General features: G+C 40.8%; 1 protein-coding gene across 1 annotated transcript; it reads left to right on the top strand.

Annotated features, from left to right (window-relative positions):
- Positions 1-2,716: 2,716 nt before the first annotated feature.
- snx18a (sorting nexin 18a) lies at positions 2,717-13,854 on the top strand. The gene is made up of 2 exons (XM_086075568.1): positions 2,717-4,453; positions 10,266-13,854. The coding sequence occupies exons 1-2, from the start codon at positions 3,031-3,033 to the stop codon at positions 10,517-10,519; spliced, it is 1,677 nt and encodes a 558-aa protein (XP_085931694.1). The 5' UTR covers positions 2,717-3,030; the 3' UTR covers positions 10,520-13,854.
- The last annotated feature ends 2,955 nt before the right edge of the window (positions 13,855-16,809 follow it).

The following is a 16,809-nucleotide window of genomic DNA, read 5'->3' on the forward strand; positions in this document are numbered from 1 at the left end:
GCCTCCGTGGTGACGTCATGAACGTCAACGTATGCGCGTAGCCTGCTCACGTGACCAAACACATGGCGACTCAACTATTATTCAGAAAAGCGCCCAGAGGGGAAACAAATCAAGAAAAATAAATTCATAAATAAATAAAATAAATTTGTCCAGGGTTACTTTAATCGCTTTTAGTTTCCCGTTTATTTACATTTGTAATGGATTTTAGCGACCGATTTTCTGTAACTACATAATAATTTAATGTACAATGCATATCAAATTGTAGCCTGACCTGTTCAAAAGCATGTACTAAAATAAAAAATATAATAAAACGCTGGCGCTCAAAAATCATCACTTTTCAGGAGACCACCCCAAACGGCATGTTTGTTCAACCATTACTTAAAGAGAGCAACACATTTTCAACACTTATGATTGGGCAATAGTTTGTAAATAAATAATAACACCCACGCGTGTAGACTGGCCAATGTGAAATTTACCAAATTGGGACTTATGAGGTTTCGGCCCGTTGCCAATGATAAGTAGCAATAGGAAGAAAAAAAAGTATAGCATTTTGAAATACGGAAAATGAGGATTGAGGAGGATAATATAGCATCAATAATGCTACTAACAATTCACTATCATTATATTTATTTTATAAATATAATTATGTATTGCATATAATAAAAGGCGCAAAATAATTTAAATATGAAGAATATAAAATGTATTGCGTAATATTACTATTATTATGGATGATGATGATGATAATAATGTTGATGCTAAATAATAATAATTATAATAATAATAATAATATGTGACCCTCTGATAATGTGCCCAAAAGCTCACTTGTAACTGAAGATATTTCATAGATTTTCCATGGATGGAGGAACTCTGCTACAACTCTTATTTAATCAAAATAGATTAAAAATTAGATTAAAAATTATATTTCATAATGGTTTAATATTGTGGCCTACTGAGCTGGCTGGAGCTATCATTCTGACCGCGAAATGTAATGAAACAATTACCGTAAACGGTCATTGTTTACATCATTGTTAAACATAAGGTAATATAACAGGTAACATAAGGTAACATACAAACACATTTCAGTGGACTGTGAGTATGAGCTCAAGAAGACAACAAGAGTAGACTTGAACCACAAATGATCTGCTGTGAACTTTGATGTAATACATTGCACAACACATGCGGGAAGGAAGATGACACTGAATGTACTTTGAGAGACAGTACAAAGTCCATGTCTGGTTCCTTGTTAATATGTAGGCCTTGGCAGGACAGTACACAAAATGGAGATGGGAAAAGCAAATTATGTGTTAGATGTCAAATTCACACAAAAATGCAGGTTGTACTAACATTGTTTGCACTAGCCTATATGTTGGCATTTACAACTACATTCTGTAATGTTGGGGGGGGGGGGGGGTCAAAGGTCTTGTATTCAACAAGTACTGCTGGACACAAAAACCATGGGCCAAATTACCTTGACAAAAGGAGCACCAATCAACCAGTGGAAACAAACGTGACAATTACACAGCAATAGATATGAGAAAATACATATGAGAATTGTATTGGTGTGATGGAAACTCCCTGTTTTTATTGATTTTTTCATCATCATTTTAGAGAAAATATATTTACCTTTGATGTGTAATTGTGTTACAAACTTAAAATAATAGGGGTTTTTTTAAAGTCATGCAAATAAAACATGAAACAAAAAAAGTTACACTAGCTAAATTATTGCATATAATAATTAAATGATACAGGAATATGTTATCAATAGTAATTAGTACTAGGAACTATTAATAGAAAATTGTAGTATTAGTAAGCAATAGCAGTAGGCACAGTTGTGCTCGTCACTTTATATACATACATACCCATAGGGTGTGTAAAGTTATTAACACACTTGTATGTATTAGTACTAAATAATAGTAACCATTCATTTTCTATTTATATGGATGATCTGGGGATCATTAGTCTACAAAACGCAAAATTGCAGATAACCACAAGATGGCAGTGTCTAACAGAGCCAAACCTAGGCCCTTGCAATGCCTTCATGAATCGTGAAAGTTTGTCTGTCTGTCTTCGTTTTTTGGCCCTAGGTCTTTTAAAATATATCAGGGTTTCTTATTTTACTAGGAGAACAGTGGCCCTACCCCCTTATCTGAAATTTTAGGGGCGCAGGTAGAACATTTATAGGGGCATATGGTCGAGTTCTGAAGTAAAATTACTTGACTCATTTTCACATGGGGCAACATGCCGAAGGCAGTCTGGACACTGGACACTGAACTTAAGTGTGTATATGTGTCAAAAAAGCATGACAAATGATTTTTCCAATTAATTGCATCTAAAAATAAAAAGATGCAAATGCAAATAAAATGAATAGTCTTTTTGTTTAATAAATATTATCTGTGGTTAATTAATTATTATTTGCTCTATGAAAATTGTTTATGTTTGGCCCAAAATACTCAAAAGTTCAAATAAATAAATAAACGCTTTCAAGGCACCAATAGTTCAAAGAAAATTGTTTATGTTTGGCCCAAAATGCTAAAAAGTTCAAATAAATAAATAAACGCTTTCAAGGCACCAATAATTCAAAGCATTTAAACATAGAGTCTCCAAAATTCGTCAGAAAGAATATTCTTTCAAACTCATCTTTGATGAGGCGAAGGGGGATAGATTGTCGCTGTCTAGGGGCGGGTAGGGGAATGAATCACAGCTCCGCCTTCGATTAACCAGCCTGGCCGACTTGCTGTTGCTGAGCAGCACCAGGCAGCAAGCAGCGTCCGAAGGGGATCGAAGGCAGTCGGGAGGTGAGGAGCAGGAGACCAAAACGTCCATTTTACAGTCGTTGGGGCTAAAGGGAATACATGCTGATTTAAGAAGCGTGAATACGGACTTGTACGTAGTAAGTGTCGGGCTGAGAGGGGCAGCTAGCTGGGACTGCCCGCCGCGCTGCTCTCTATAGCCCCCCACCCCGGCCCCGGTCAGCGGGTCGGAACTTAGCCCGCCGCCCCCTTTTGCTCGTTCCCCCGCTTCATTCCGAGCATGGCGGCGCTTCTCCGGGCCAGGGCCATTTACGACTTCATCTCAGAGAACCCCGGCGAGGTGTCTGTGCGCGAGAACGAGATAGTAAGTTTGTACAGCGAGAAGGACATCGAGGGATGGCTGGAGGGAACGAATAGTAAAGGCGAGAGGGGGCTCTTCCCCGCGTCGTACGTGGAGATCCTGCAGGGGGACAACGACGAGACGTCCGGGGACACGCACCCCGAGTCCCGCTATGCCAACGTGCCATCCACGGGGAGGGTGGATAATGCCTTCCCGCCCCCTTCGCAGCAAAAGATTGACCAGCAGCCCAGCCAGGGTAGCGACGACGATTGGGATGACGACTGGGATGACAGCTCCACTGTGGCGGACGAGCCGGGCACCACGGGAGGCCGGTACCGGGACTTTGAGGGCAACGGGTCATCCACCTACAGGGTGTCCACATCCTCCATGGCGAGAGGACAGCACCCCAAGAGCTCGGCGACAGTCAGCCGAAACCTGAACCGGTTCTCCACTTTCGTCAAATCCGGAGGTGAGGCCTTCGTGCTGGGCGAGGCGGCGGGTTTCGTGAAGGACGGGGATAAGATCTGCGTGGTGATGGACCAGCACGGTCCCGAGTGGCAGGAGAACCCGTACCCGTTCACCTGCGCCATCGACGACCCCACCAAGCAGACCAAGTTCAAAGGGATGAAGAGCTACATGTCGTATAAACTGACGCCCACGCACACCCAGGAGCAGGTCAACCGGCGCTACAAGCACTTCGACTGGTTGTACGCCCGCCTGGTGGAGAAGTTCCCCGTCATCTCGGTGCCCCACATCCCCGAGAAGCAGGCCACGGGGCGCTTCGAGGAGGACTTCATCTCCAAGAGGCGCAAGGGCCTCATCTGGTGGATGAACCACATGACCAGCCACCCTGTGCTGGCGCGCTGCGACGTCTTCCAGCACTTCCTCACCTGCAGCACGGACGAGAAAGCCTGGAAGATGGGCAAGAGGAAGGCGGAGAAGGACGAGATGGTGGGCGCCAACTTCTTCCTCACCATCAGCACGCCGGCGGCGCCGCTCGACTTCCAAGAGGTGGAGAGCAAGATCGACGGCTTCAAGGCTTTCACCAAGCGGATGGACGACAGCGCCCTGCAGCTGAACGCCACCGCCGGCGAATTTGCGCGCAAGCAGATGAGCGGCTTCCGGAAGGAGTACCACAAGATGGGAGTGTCCTTCAAGGTTCTCAGCCAGGCCTTCGAGATGGACCAGCAGGTCTACTCGGCCGGACTCAACCAGGCCATCTCCTTGACGGGCGACGCATTTGAAAACATCGGGGATTACTTCGCTGAACAGCCCAACAAGGATCTGGACCCTATCATGGACCTGTTAGCGCTTTATCAGGGACACCTGGCCAATTACCCGGACATCATCCACGTCCAGAAAGGTAACGCACGTCACATTAGATCATCAACAGGGGTGTCCAAACTTGTTCTATCCAGCTGCCCGTCCATTTTCTATTCTGCTCGCCCTCTTAAAAAGCTGCACTTTGTAACAATTTGCCCCAAAATATCATTACAATAACCTTTTTATTTGACTGAAGCATTTTTTAATTAGTAGATTAACACCTTAGCTGTTCATAATGGGAACTCCTGCAAGCCTCTGGGCTATCATTTTCAGATAGGATTCGGGTTAGAATTTCCCGCCCTCTGTCTGCCGATGTGACGTCATGTGCATTGCGTTTTTTTTTCCTGTGCACAAAATTTTGCTCTTGGCACCTCCAGCCTGAGCCACTGATATCGCTCGACACAGCGCTCCAGCTGTGTCGGTTGAACTCGGCAGGAACACATTTTAACTGCAGTTGCAGTGTTGTGCCATTATGGAGGCGCTATATCAACAGCAGTTCACCGGAAAGACCTGAAGCAACAACCGAAGAAGAAACAGCTTTCTTTTTTTTCTTTTTTTAACTCTGATGTACCGAAGAAGAAACAGATCATGGAGCAACCGTTGCACACGCCATCGCCAAAGTCTAAAAAAACACAGTTTATACAATAAACATAATAGTGTTTTACAACAATGCTTAACAATATTTACAATTTAATATGTACTAGTGGGATGAATTTTAAATGATTGTAGTTAAAAAATTGCAAAAATGAATTGCAAATTATATTGATATAATTTCTAATTTCATAAAATGGCTGCAAAGGGCAGCCCATAATGGTATCGGTCACCGCCGCAAGTACCAATACCTTAAAATAAGACTGGTATTGGTACTCAGGGTGCAGCACTAATATTAGTCATTCTTCGCAGAGGATAAATATTATACGACTGAGTAATGTTGTATTATTTTTATTTTATTTTTTTGTTACATTGTGTTCAGCCAGTTGCTTAACATGTGATTGGACTGCAACATAGATACTATTTAGCATTAGCATTGAGTTAGCAGACTGAAAGGCTAAGTTATGTGTGTGTTTTTTTTAAAGTTGTAATTCTCTTCGTTGGATCCTTAGTTTGACTAAACTTCATATGGAGTGGCATTAATTAGCTAAAGCCTCTTTTTGAAGAATTGTTCACTATTTGCCAAAGTTTCTAAGTTCCCAGCGACATATGTTATTGTATACTTAACGCGTTCCAATCATTGATTGCCACAGAAAGTCGGTCGAGGTCAACATCCCACAAGAAGCGAACACTCGATTGTTCTCACGGAGTGGTCGCCTCCTGAGAGGCAACATTGTTCGGTGGTGACACAAAGACACACAGTTGAGGCATTTGTCGAAGGAGGATGTAAGCGCCGCTTCTTGCAATAAAGCCACAATTGCTTCCTTCTGAGAAGATAGGAAGGCTTTACTTACAAACACCCTCCGCAATTAAGTACGTGGCGTGGTTAATGTGCTGCAGGCAGCATATTTACTTCTTGTAGCCGTCGCTGAGCACCACGGAGAAAGCATCGTGTCGAACGTGGAAACCAAGACGAGATAAGAGGATAATGCAAATTAATCCTTGTAATGCCATGTTCCATCCATGTCTCACTAAATATAAATACCACCACTGGATGAGACATTAATAATTCATGCCCGAAGCTCCGATGGTGTCTGTTCACGTTCAATACCTTGAGAGCTTTCAACAGCTGCTACAATTCTGGTCTCGGAATGCCATCTTCGTCGTGGTTAGGAACGCTCCAATTTGTAAGAGAGCAGACCTTCACCAAGGTTTAACCATATAGGTAAAAAAAATAAAAAATCACCATTTAAAAACTACCGGTACATGTTTTTGGCATATCTAGGTCTGATATTTACTTTTGTCAAGCGGTTGAGATGATGATCTTAAATATTAAAGTTAAGAAATGATGCAACAACAACAAAAGTTAAGAATTTAAGAAGGTCAACACTTTTTCAAATCTCTTGTCAAACAATTAAATTCCAAATGCAATGCACAAACTGCCAACATTCCAAAGTAACGATGTTGACTGTCCGATTTCACACTGGACCCATTGACTCCATGATAAAAAGCTCTAAGTGCCATCTTTCATGAGTCAGCGGACCTTTACCAGGTGACTCAGTCCTCCGTGTTGACTGCTGTGACAACATGTCCAATATCCTCGAGATCATCATGACTCGGTAGCTAACAGCAGGAAATAAAAGTGACAGCCAGAGGCCTTTTTCTAACTATAGCCAAAATGATGTTTCCAGCATGTTTATTCATCTCAAGTGCTATTTATTCTCGGAGCACATGAGCTTCCTGGCAGTGTTATTTGCAGGACTTTTTTTTTCATAGAAAAACATTAACATTTTTACCACACACGTAGTCACAAACGGAAATGAAAGCCACACCAGACAATGTGTGGCAACCTTAGTAGCAAAAAAAAATAAATTGGACATCACTATTGATCTCGACATCTGCAGGGACTCCATTAGCCATTAGCCTGAGCAGGGTTGGCTTGCTCATGATAGGAGCCCTTATTCAGCTTTTGGAAGCCTGTTGACTGTTGTGTCATTTATTTTCAACACCCTAGCATTTGTTTAGGAATAAAATTGGAATTGGGTCCTGCTATGAATCTACGTTAGAGGTGGTTAAAGCTACTGAATGCTGATTGCATTTCGAATCGCTACTGCCACCTGTGGCCGAACATAAAACTGCATTTTCCCTTCTTCATATCACATCTGCATCCATTATCAACAGCTAAAGTGTTAATCTACTAATTAAAAAATGTTTCAGTCATAAATGGTCAAATAAAAAGGCTATTGAAAAGATATTTTTGAGCAAATCGTTACAAAGTGCATCATTAAGCTAAAAATAATAACGCCTTCACTATTTATAAACCTCAAAAGTGATAACGAGGTTGAAGCTCGGGATTACACAAGGCCATCTGAAACAACATTAAAATAGGGTCAGATAGAATGTCCTCCCCAACATTTGATTATTTAACTGATGAGCAAAAATCACACAAGTGAGAAACAACCTGGTCGGCGGCCGTCAACGGACGAGCGTGGCGACAAGATAGGGATTGTTGCTCGCGTCGCACGCTCGACTCGCTGAGTATTATGTAATCAGGGATTACGTAAAATCGGCTCGGCGGGGCTCTGTGCCTCCTGCGCCTACCTCCCTGGGGTGGGATCTCCTCAGAGGCATTGGGTGGTGGGCCATGCAGTCCAACATCTGCCTGTGGCCGAAGAGCTTTGAACCCGTGGATCCGTTGAGAGCGGATGATATTCACATTTTTTTAGTATTATGGAAGCGTGTTATGGCGACATAGCAGCATACACGATGATGCGATATTTAAAAGCTCCTTATGGATGACATCAGAGAACGACCACATTTGAGGCTAGTTTTTGGTTTGAAATAAACCGTTAGAAAGAAAACTTGTACCTTCACGAAGGAGACTTTGTTTACTCATCTCATCTCAACAGGATCACGCAACCCCCCCCCCCCCCCCCAAAAAAGGCCAACTCAATCCATGGAAGATATCTTACATTTTGGTGCAGATCTGTTGAACATAAAGGAGGATTTTTTTTTTTTTACAAATTCAAAAGTCGTTTTTCCATAATATGTCCACTTCAAGTTGTGATTGTTTGATTTGTTGCCAAGGTTGTATTTCTTGCAAACAGTTCTTCCTGTTTCGAGCATTAGCGGACGGGAGGTAAAGTGCGCACCTTTGAGGTTTGAAGCATTTCAGACTGTGGACCGCTGCATTTACACTCTTTATTGTTGCCTGCATTGCTGCAACCGAGGGGAGGGAGATGGTAAATCAACAGTACTTTGTGTCTGTCCAGTGTGAAAATGGCTTAGTAAATTAGTAATGTTTTGTTTAAGTGCGTGACTTATCGGCCAGCTTGGATATATTTTCTCATGCTATTCCAGGAGAATGTTTCAACAGCAAGAGTCCCCTGGGAGAACTTGTAATGGCCGGGGGGGTCTTATCGCCAAACAAAATTAAGCAAGAAGACTAACTAAAAAATATCACGTCAGATTTTTTGTCGTCAATGCTAACATGTTGACAGATGAATTGATGACATCAGTTTTTTTTTGTGTTTTGCTACAGTATGAATAGCTGCTGGGGGGGGGGGGGGGAATTAAAAATGAAGAAGGAACTTCTTAGGTTTGCTTTCCGTGACTTTTAAACAGATTTTTTTTTTCTCGGGATATCTTCCTGTGTTGACTGCTAAATTGGGCCAACAGGATGGCTTGCATACAGCAACGTGTGTGTGTTTTAAAGGAAGTGGCTCCACTGTGGTTTCAGTGTGAAAGTACGAGGTTGCGAAGCATCATCGTGTCTTAATCTGCTCGTCACGCATGTACAAACGTTCCCACAAGTGCGGAAAAAGATTTCTTTGCGTTTGACTGAGTAATGGTTGAGCGCGTGGCCTGTATGATGACATCATTATTCAAAATGAAGCATGCTGCTGGGGCGGTGCTAATGTTTTCCCCTTGAAATAGCCACTGACTTAGCAGGCGGGGATTTCCTTAAATGGCGCTTTCGCAAAATCCTTTAATCGTGTGTGTGCGCGCAATGTTGGACGTTAACTTGCAGACTGTAGCAACAAAAAATAAATAAAAAAATAAAAGTGGATGTAAGGTTGTTTTTAGGTTAAAGTGAGAAACACTGGTTAAAAATTAAGAACCTGCGAGCCGTTTTCCCCTCATGACTTCCTCTCTCAGACCGCAACAATAAATACCACATTTTGCCGTCACTCTAATAAACGCCATGCATCAATTAGTTATCCATTCAAGACAAATAAATGCCTCCACCAAATAAATGCCATCTTGTTTAAATCATGTTGCTAACCAAAACAGCAGAACCCACCAAAGCAAATAAACAGTCTCAGACTAAGTCAAAGCCACGCGCATTCATCCGTTTTCTGCAGAGCCCATCTGCAATTGAGTAAATAAATGAATAACTCCTCAAGCTATAGTAAATAAAAGCCTTTTTTATTTAACAAATGAGGACCTCCCCCAACTGCAGTATATAAATACTATTTGCAATTTGTAGTCAAGTACATAAAGGCTGTCATTGTACAAAACACATTTCCTGGTAGATGCCTCCTCATTTGTAGTTGACAAAAAATGGGATTTTCTACAAATAAAGACCTCCCTCATTTTTAGTTGATTAAATATGTGCTGTTCTAATACAAATAAAAGCCTCCCTCATTTACAATTAAATGAATGCCGTTTTGTACAAATAAAGACATTCTAACATTTATAGTTAATTAAATAAATATAATTTTGTAAAAATAAAAACCTCTCTCATTTACAATTAAATAAATGCAGTTTTTGCACTATTAAATACAAATCTGCAGTTAAATAAATAAATGCCATTTTGTATTTATTTTTTAAACATTTTCAATTGATTGCGTGTTTGGCGTAAATACAAAGACAATGTCCTATCTGCTAAGTAAATAACATTTTTAAAAAAAATTGTAAAAATAAATACCTCCCTCATTTACAGTTCAATGAATGCAGTTTTTGCACTAATAAAGACCTCCCATCTGCAGTTAAATAAAAAAATAAAATCATTTATGGTGCAAATAAATGACCATGTCCTGTCTGCTGAGTAAATAAAAAACAATTTGTAAAAATAAATACCTCCCTCATTTGCATTTGAATAAATAAATGCAGTTTTGTGTAAATAATGACTTACCCCAAAGCATGCCTTCCCCGTCTGCAGTTGAGAAAACAAATGCCACGTGTACTACAAGTCAAACTACGGGAGTGTGACCAACTTGGTCTTGATAGCCATTTTTCTTTATGTTTTGTGCGAGCAGGCGCCCTGACCAAGGTGAAGGAGAGCCAGCGTCACGTGGAGGAGGGCAAGATGGAGGCGGCGCAGGCGGAGGGCATCACGGAGCGCTGCAACATCATCTCGTGCGCCACGCTGGCCGAGATCCAGCACTTCCACCAGATTCGCGTGCGCGACTTCCGGGCGCAGATGCAGCACTTCCTGACGCAGCAGATGGCCTTCTTCCACAAGATCACCGCCACGCTGGAGGAGGCGCTACGCAAGTACGACGACGCGTAGCCCAATGCGCGCCGCCGCCGCGACACACTTTTGACTGAGACGGTGGTGCTGCCGCTCGGTGGAACTTCCAAGGAGGGCAAATCCAAGGCCGGGAGGACCAATGTGTTTAAGTTCATGCGGGGGTGTCCAAAGTACGGCCCACGGGACATTTGTGGCCTGTCCATTTTTTTGGCAGCATAAACTAAAACTAATAAAAAACGTGGGGATGTTGTTGGGGCTCGAAAAAAATGAGGGTGCAACAACGCCCCTTGACAACTATTAACTAAGGATAAATGATTTTGAAATTATTCTCTTGGACACCCCCTCATTTAATGCAACTTCTTAAGACTACTGTTGAAATAATCTGCATCAGTTTGGCCACAAAAGTCATCAGGATGAAATTGGACTTTAATTTTTTTCCTCCAGCCTTATTTTTTAATAGACTACTGCAGCTAACCCAGACAAAAGTGTTTACATGTCCTCTCGCTGTGCCTTCTCCTTTTGTCACTAAAGCTTTATATACTGTACATGTTGAAAGTGTATTTGTTTTTACTGAAGTATTTCGCTGAAAACAGCACAGCAATATTTAAAAAAAATCATAATGATTTCAGTAGTTTCATTCAAAAAGTGAAATATTTCATGATTTTAAGTTTCATCACTTTGATGAGTAGAGCTTAGTTAAAAAACAAACAAATTCACATCCAGAAAAAAGACTATAAAATTTCAGAACAATGAGAATTATTACAGAACATAGAAATTGAGCTTTCACTTTTTTAAATTCAACTACTGAAATAAATGAAAATTTCTACTATATTCTAATTCATTAAGATGCATCAAATTTGGCATTTTTTTTGTCTGGAAAATCTCAGAGCAGTCTAACGAACATTTCAAGAAATAAATCCATGAACAAAAAAAAAAAAAATACTCAATTTGTATCTATTATATTTAAATGACAATTCAACCTTCCATTTTCTATAGTGCTTGTCATTTTGGTCATAGGGGAGCTGGAGCCAATCCCAGCTGGGATCGTACACCCTGGACTGGTGGTCAGCCAAATTATAGGGCACCTTTACTTTAGACAACAATCATTCACACTCACACTGGGCAATTTATGACATGCATGTTGATGCAAGGTTGGAAGCAGAAGTGGGTCAAGTTGCCAAAAACTATCCACAAGTAAGAATACTGTTACTTTAAAAGAAATGACTTAGGTACAAGTTTGAAGCCTTTTTTTGTCCACTATTTGCCAAACTGTTGTGAAGTGAGTGAAAATAATCTCAAGACACAACTCTAAAAATAAATAAATAAAAAATATATATGTATTAAAAATGATTGACTTATTTTACCATCAAAATGAACAATTCCACATGTGGAATTTAACCACAATTATTGTGTTAAAAATCAAACGTGCATCATGAGCACCAAAGTTTGCCCACCCTTGGCTTACAGTGTTGTGAAATCGCAGCATCGACAGCAACAGCGTTGCAGGGGTGGGACGCTCGCCTCTGTGCAGCGTCAGTGTTTTCCTACTCGACCCTCAGATGTGCTGACGCCGGCCGGGTGGGACATGTGGGTCGTGTTAAAGTGGGAGTGGGGGCCGACTGATGGCATGTGGTGGACAGGAAGACGTCAATAACAGCTGGGGGGAGATTTTTTTTTCTCTCTTTTTTTTTTTTAATCATCAGCTGTCGTTCTTATGGCCGTAAACAAACACTCCAGTTATGAAGTGAAACTGATTATTTATGAAGCTTATTATTATTGTCAATTATGTCTAGAGTTATTTTCACTGCAATTAATTTATCAATCATTGAAATAAATGGAAATGCCGTTAATCTGACCAAAAAAGAAAAACATTTTTAATGAGAAATGCTACTTTTACTTAAACATACAGTAACAACATAATTTAAAAAAATTTACAGTAAACACATTTTTGAATTGAAATGACTTGAGTACTGTTATATTGTTTATCTATATATGTTGCCGCTTCAAGGGTTATAGCACCGCAACATAGATGCTATTTAGCATTAGCATTGACATAGCAGTCTCAGACTATGTGGTCGTTAGCAGAAATCTAGATGAAGATTTTCTTCACACCGTATATATTTAATGTGCCCACACTAGTCGAAAAGGTATTCGGATTCATATTGCCTTATTTTAATCAAAGCACTAGCATTTTGACATTATACCACCCTCAGCTGTGGACTGAAATTGATGCCTTCGGCCTTGTTATCTAGATTTGGTCTCGAAAAACAAGTCGAGTCACTTGTATCTCAAGGTATCACTGAATCTTACAGAAAAATTATGTTGAATATTATTAGTAGTAGTTTGCCATCATGCCCTAGCTCATTTGGCAATTTTTTCCAACTTTGTGCTGACCCATTACATCAAAGTGTTGTTGTTTTTTTAATACTAATTAATACTTTTTAATTCCCGGTATCCTGTCAGGTGGAGGCTGGAACTGGCAACCCTGACTTCCCTTTCCTGGCCTCTTTATTTCCTCCGCAAGTCTTTTCATTGTGCATATAAAGTGAACAAGATGCGCACATGCTGGCCTGAGGCCTCTCGCTTCTCCTATGTGTGCTGCCAACACTTTAGGAAATGGGTGTTCTTGTTTTGCGGCTTCTACAGCTCCCGCAGGGCTTGGAGACGTTTGCTTGAGAAACGCAGTGCATGCTGGGACATTTGCTCTCGCTTGTGTGACCTGTGTTTTGTGCACAGGTCACACAGTTGTTTGGATTATTTTGTGTAATATATACTCAGTGAATCATTATACAAGTAAAAATAATAATAATAATAATTTGCTGTATTTTATTGAAATGAAGTGTTCATTTTCAAACTATACGAGTTATTTTGGCTTACAATAATTTAAATCTACTTTTTAGGACTAAATCCTCTACCTTGTTTTTTATTTTTTTATTCTTCTTACCTGTGAATGAGTGTAAATGGTTGTCTATATGTGCAATTGGCCGGCAATCAGTCCAGGGTCCCGCCTAAAGTCAGTTGGGATAGACTCCAGCTCCTCGGACCTCCATGACCCTAACAAAGATGGATGCAAAGTCATGATATACAATGTTGCCACTTTCAACTCCATACAGCGTCATCTATAACCGCACAAATCAGCAGAAGCAGGAAACGTGTTCCAAGTGAAACAGACGTTTGAAGACGCCGCACCACAAATAGATGCAACACGCGTCACAACACAAGCATACATGCTACAGAAGCACAATGACCTTTTCAACTTGACTCATCTCTCACTGCTGACTTTTCCATGTTGTTGCTGTCAGACAATGTTATTTTACAAGCAGTGCTCAGCACTTGAGGCCAGATGGTTGTCACTAAAGATCCTCTGAGAACGAGTTGACTAAGTAAATGTTTTGCCATTTTTAAGGCAAGTGCAGAAATGAAGAGAAAAGGCTAAAGGTTTCGTTCCAATTTGGGAGAAAGCAGTAGCCTACATTACTTTTCAGTCACTTTTTTGTATTCATCTGAGACTCTTTTCCAAGATGGCCGCACCCATTAAACCAGACTACACATTCAAAAACATGCTAGGTTCAGTTCAGTGGAGAAAATGAGTAAAGAAAATGTATCTCTTCACAAGTAAATGCAGTAATGGTATAAATCAAGGTTTACTTCCAGTTTTCAAACAGTAGGTGGAGTCAATTATACTCACGTTTCCTGATTATCAGTGCAACAAAGTTGGCCAAACATGAAACCTGGCTTCGCTTCCCGCAAAAACATCCCAAAATGAGGTTCAGCGATTGACTGAAGTGACAGAAAGAAATTAATATTTATTATCTTTCATAAAGTGTTGGTAGATTTGATGGCTATTATTATATGACCCAGTTTTTATGGCAGCCATAAATCTTTAAATCACCCTCTTGCAAAAACGACTAAAATGTAGTTTCGGTGGCTCATAAATGCCCTGTGGCAACTGGCAACCAGTCCAGGGTGTAGCCCGTTTCTTGTCCAAAAGTCAGCTGGTAAAGTCTCCACAGCGCAACCATAAGCTGAATGCAGACAATAAAGGAAATGGATGGATATTGTTTCAATGGCTGGCACTCAAAATCAGAATATAAAGCTAATCAGTACCACCACGTCACTTCCTGTTGCAGCTGCGCTGCTTCCTCAAGAAAAACACAAAAAAGGCCAACAAAATCCCTCGTCATTTCTTCTGTGCGCCTCACTCAATCACAGCTCACTTATCCTGTCACACACTAGCAGGATGTCGTCATGGCTATGCTATGTCATTATTGACTGCCCTCCTGTCGGTACTGCGGGACACCAGGAAATTCCCTGAGGTCCACCGCGAAATATTTCATCCCGTTTATTCCTCCGTGTCATTCTGCTATCCAGCCGCGACCGGAAGTGACAACACTTTCTCCCGTGTTAGGAAATGGTTTGCTTTGGGATGGCCGTGCCACATTTCAAGTGGAGGTGCGATTGTGGGGAAGCACCAAAATGTGTTTAGCAAGTTTAGGGAAATGTTTTTTCTCCCCAGGCCCACAGACATAACATTTCATAAAATCATTTAATATGAGAATTGCAGCTAAGTTGCCTTAGCGTACAGTACATGTCCCCAGACATATTAAAATAAATAAATAAAAATGTACACGTCGGTGCTGCAGTTTTGACAGGCAATAGGCTTCAAATGGGCTCACCAGTGCACTAAATTTGGTTGAAGCATTCTGACGAGATCTGTTTTCAATCAATGGCGGAGGACTCGACGTTGTGACGTGTCCTGCTGTCCCGCACGGGAATCATCCGACCAGTTTTGATGCAGTCATTTAAGGGTGGGCCAAGTGTCCAAAGCATGTCATAATATTTGGCAAGAATATAAACAATGGTCCCAAAAGAATGCAGTAATGATGGAGCGAAGCAGCAGTTCCATGGTAACCAACAATGATATCAGTAACACATTAGAAAGTAACAACAAAACTCTTTCTTTTTTATTATTATTATTTTTTTTTTTAAGTTCTTACAGTAATAACTATACACACTACTTTTCTCAGTGAAGTAATCTGACTAAAGTTACTTTGCAAGATGCCGATTTGTTACTGACAATGATGACAAGCAGTTCACAGAAAATTTAGTCACTTATTTATTCATTCATTATATGGGTGTCGTGCTGTTAACTGCCTGTAGGATGCAGCAGTGAGTAAAATTTGACAACACTTGAATAGGTTTAGCCTATTTCTCAATCACTTTTACCTTATATGTATGTGGAACACACAAAACTAGACACTATTCCTAGATTTAAAAACACAGCAAATAACTGCATTACCTTGTGTTGTCGGCATCTGTTGCCTTGAAAATAACTATATATATAAGCAAGTCAAGTTCTCAGTAAAGTTACTTTTTCAAAGTATCTGTGACAACACTGGTAACCAACCCGTCCACGAGTATGACAACCATCGATGGTCTTTAGAATTGGCATTTTCCCAATGCAGGTGTTGTTGTCAATTCCTGCAGGTAGGTGTAAGCATCTAGTCACACTCATGCAAGAGTGTAAGTGGCCATTGAGCTTATCCGCTGTTATTTGATGGCCAGATGACAACCAGCTTGCTATCGGCGGTGGTGAGGCCAGAGGGGGAGGTGTTGGAAGCAGACCAGAATTGTCATTGTTCCCGTCAACATTGGACTATTACTGCCTTGAAATAACTTCTGTTGTGAATTAGTTTTTCCTGGACTTGACACTGCATCTTTTCACATCCTCTCTTAAAGCTGATTAAACAATTTTAAAAAACACCACTTTCTTCCTTGTATGATTGTATTTCTCCTTTGCAAGTGTAAATAACCTTATCCTCTCCATTCGTGGCCTTACACAAGCAGGAAGTGAGATTAGACAAGCACGTGGGCCTGGTCAGCGCACTCCCATGAGATCATACATCAACCTCAGCACTACCGCATGATGCAACAACAACACCCTGCTCTGAAAACACTTTTATTTTAGCACAGAATGTCTACTGAAGCATAAATACAGGACTTTTGGTGTAATGAACCCAGAAAAAGAGCAAGCACTTGTGCATCACGCATATTGATTGGAAACTGACACACGTGAGCACACGCGCACAACAGCTACCTTAACTACACTACAAACCTACCACTCTAGCTAACTGTGATCAATTACTGAAATTCTACCAATTTGTAGAGGTTACCAACTTTTGAGAAACTGAGGGCTACTTATTGGGTACTGATAACTTTGTATACATTTTTACTGTTTTATTTTATATTTTAACCATTTTGTTATTAGTTATAACTGTGTAGATGTAGGTATAATTATGTTAACTCAGTATGGCTGAATGAATAGACCT

Source organism: Leptonotus elevatus, chromosome 5 (genome assembly GCF_054856555.1).
Source record: "Leptonotus elevatus isolate MCC_2025b chromosome 5, RoL_Lele_1.0, whole genome shotgun sequence".
Lineage (NCBI taxonomy): Eukaryota > Metazoa > Chordata > Actinopteri > Syngnathiformes > Syngnathidae > Leptonotus > Leptonotus elevatus.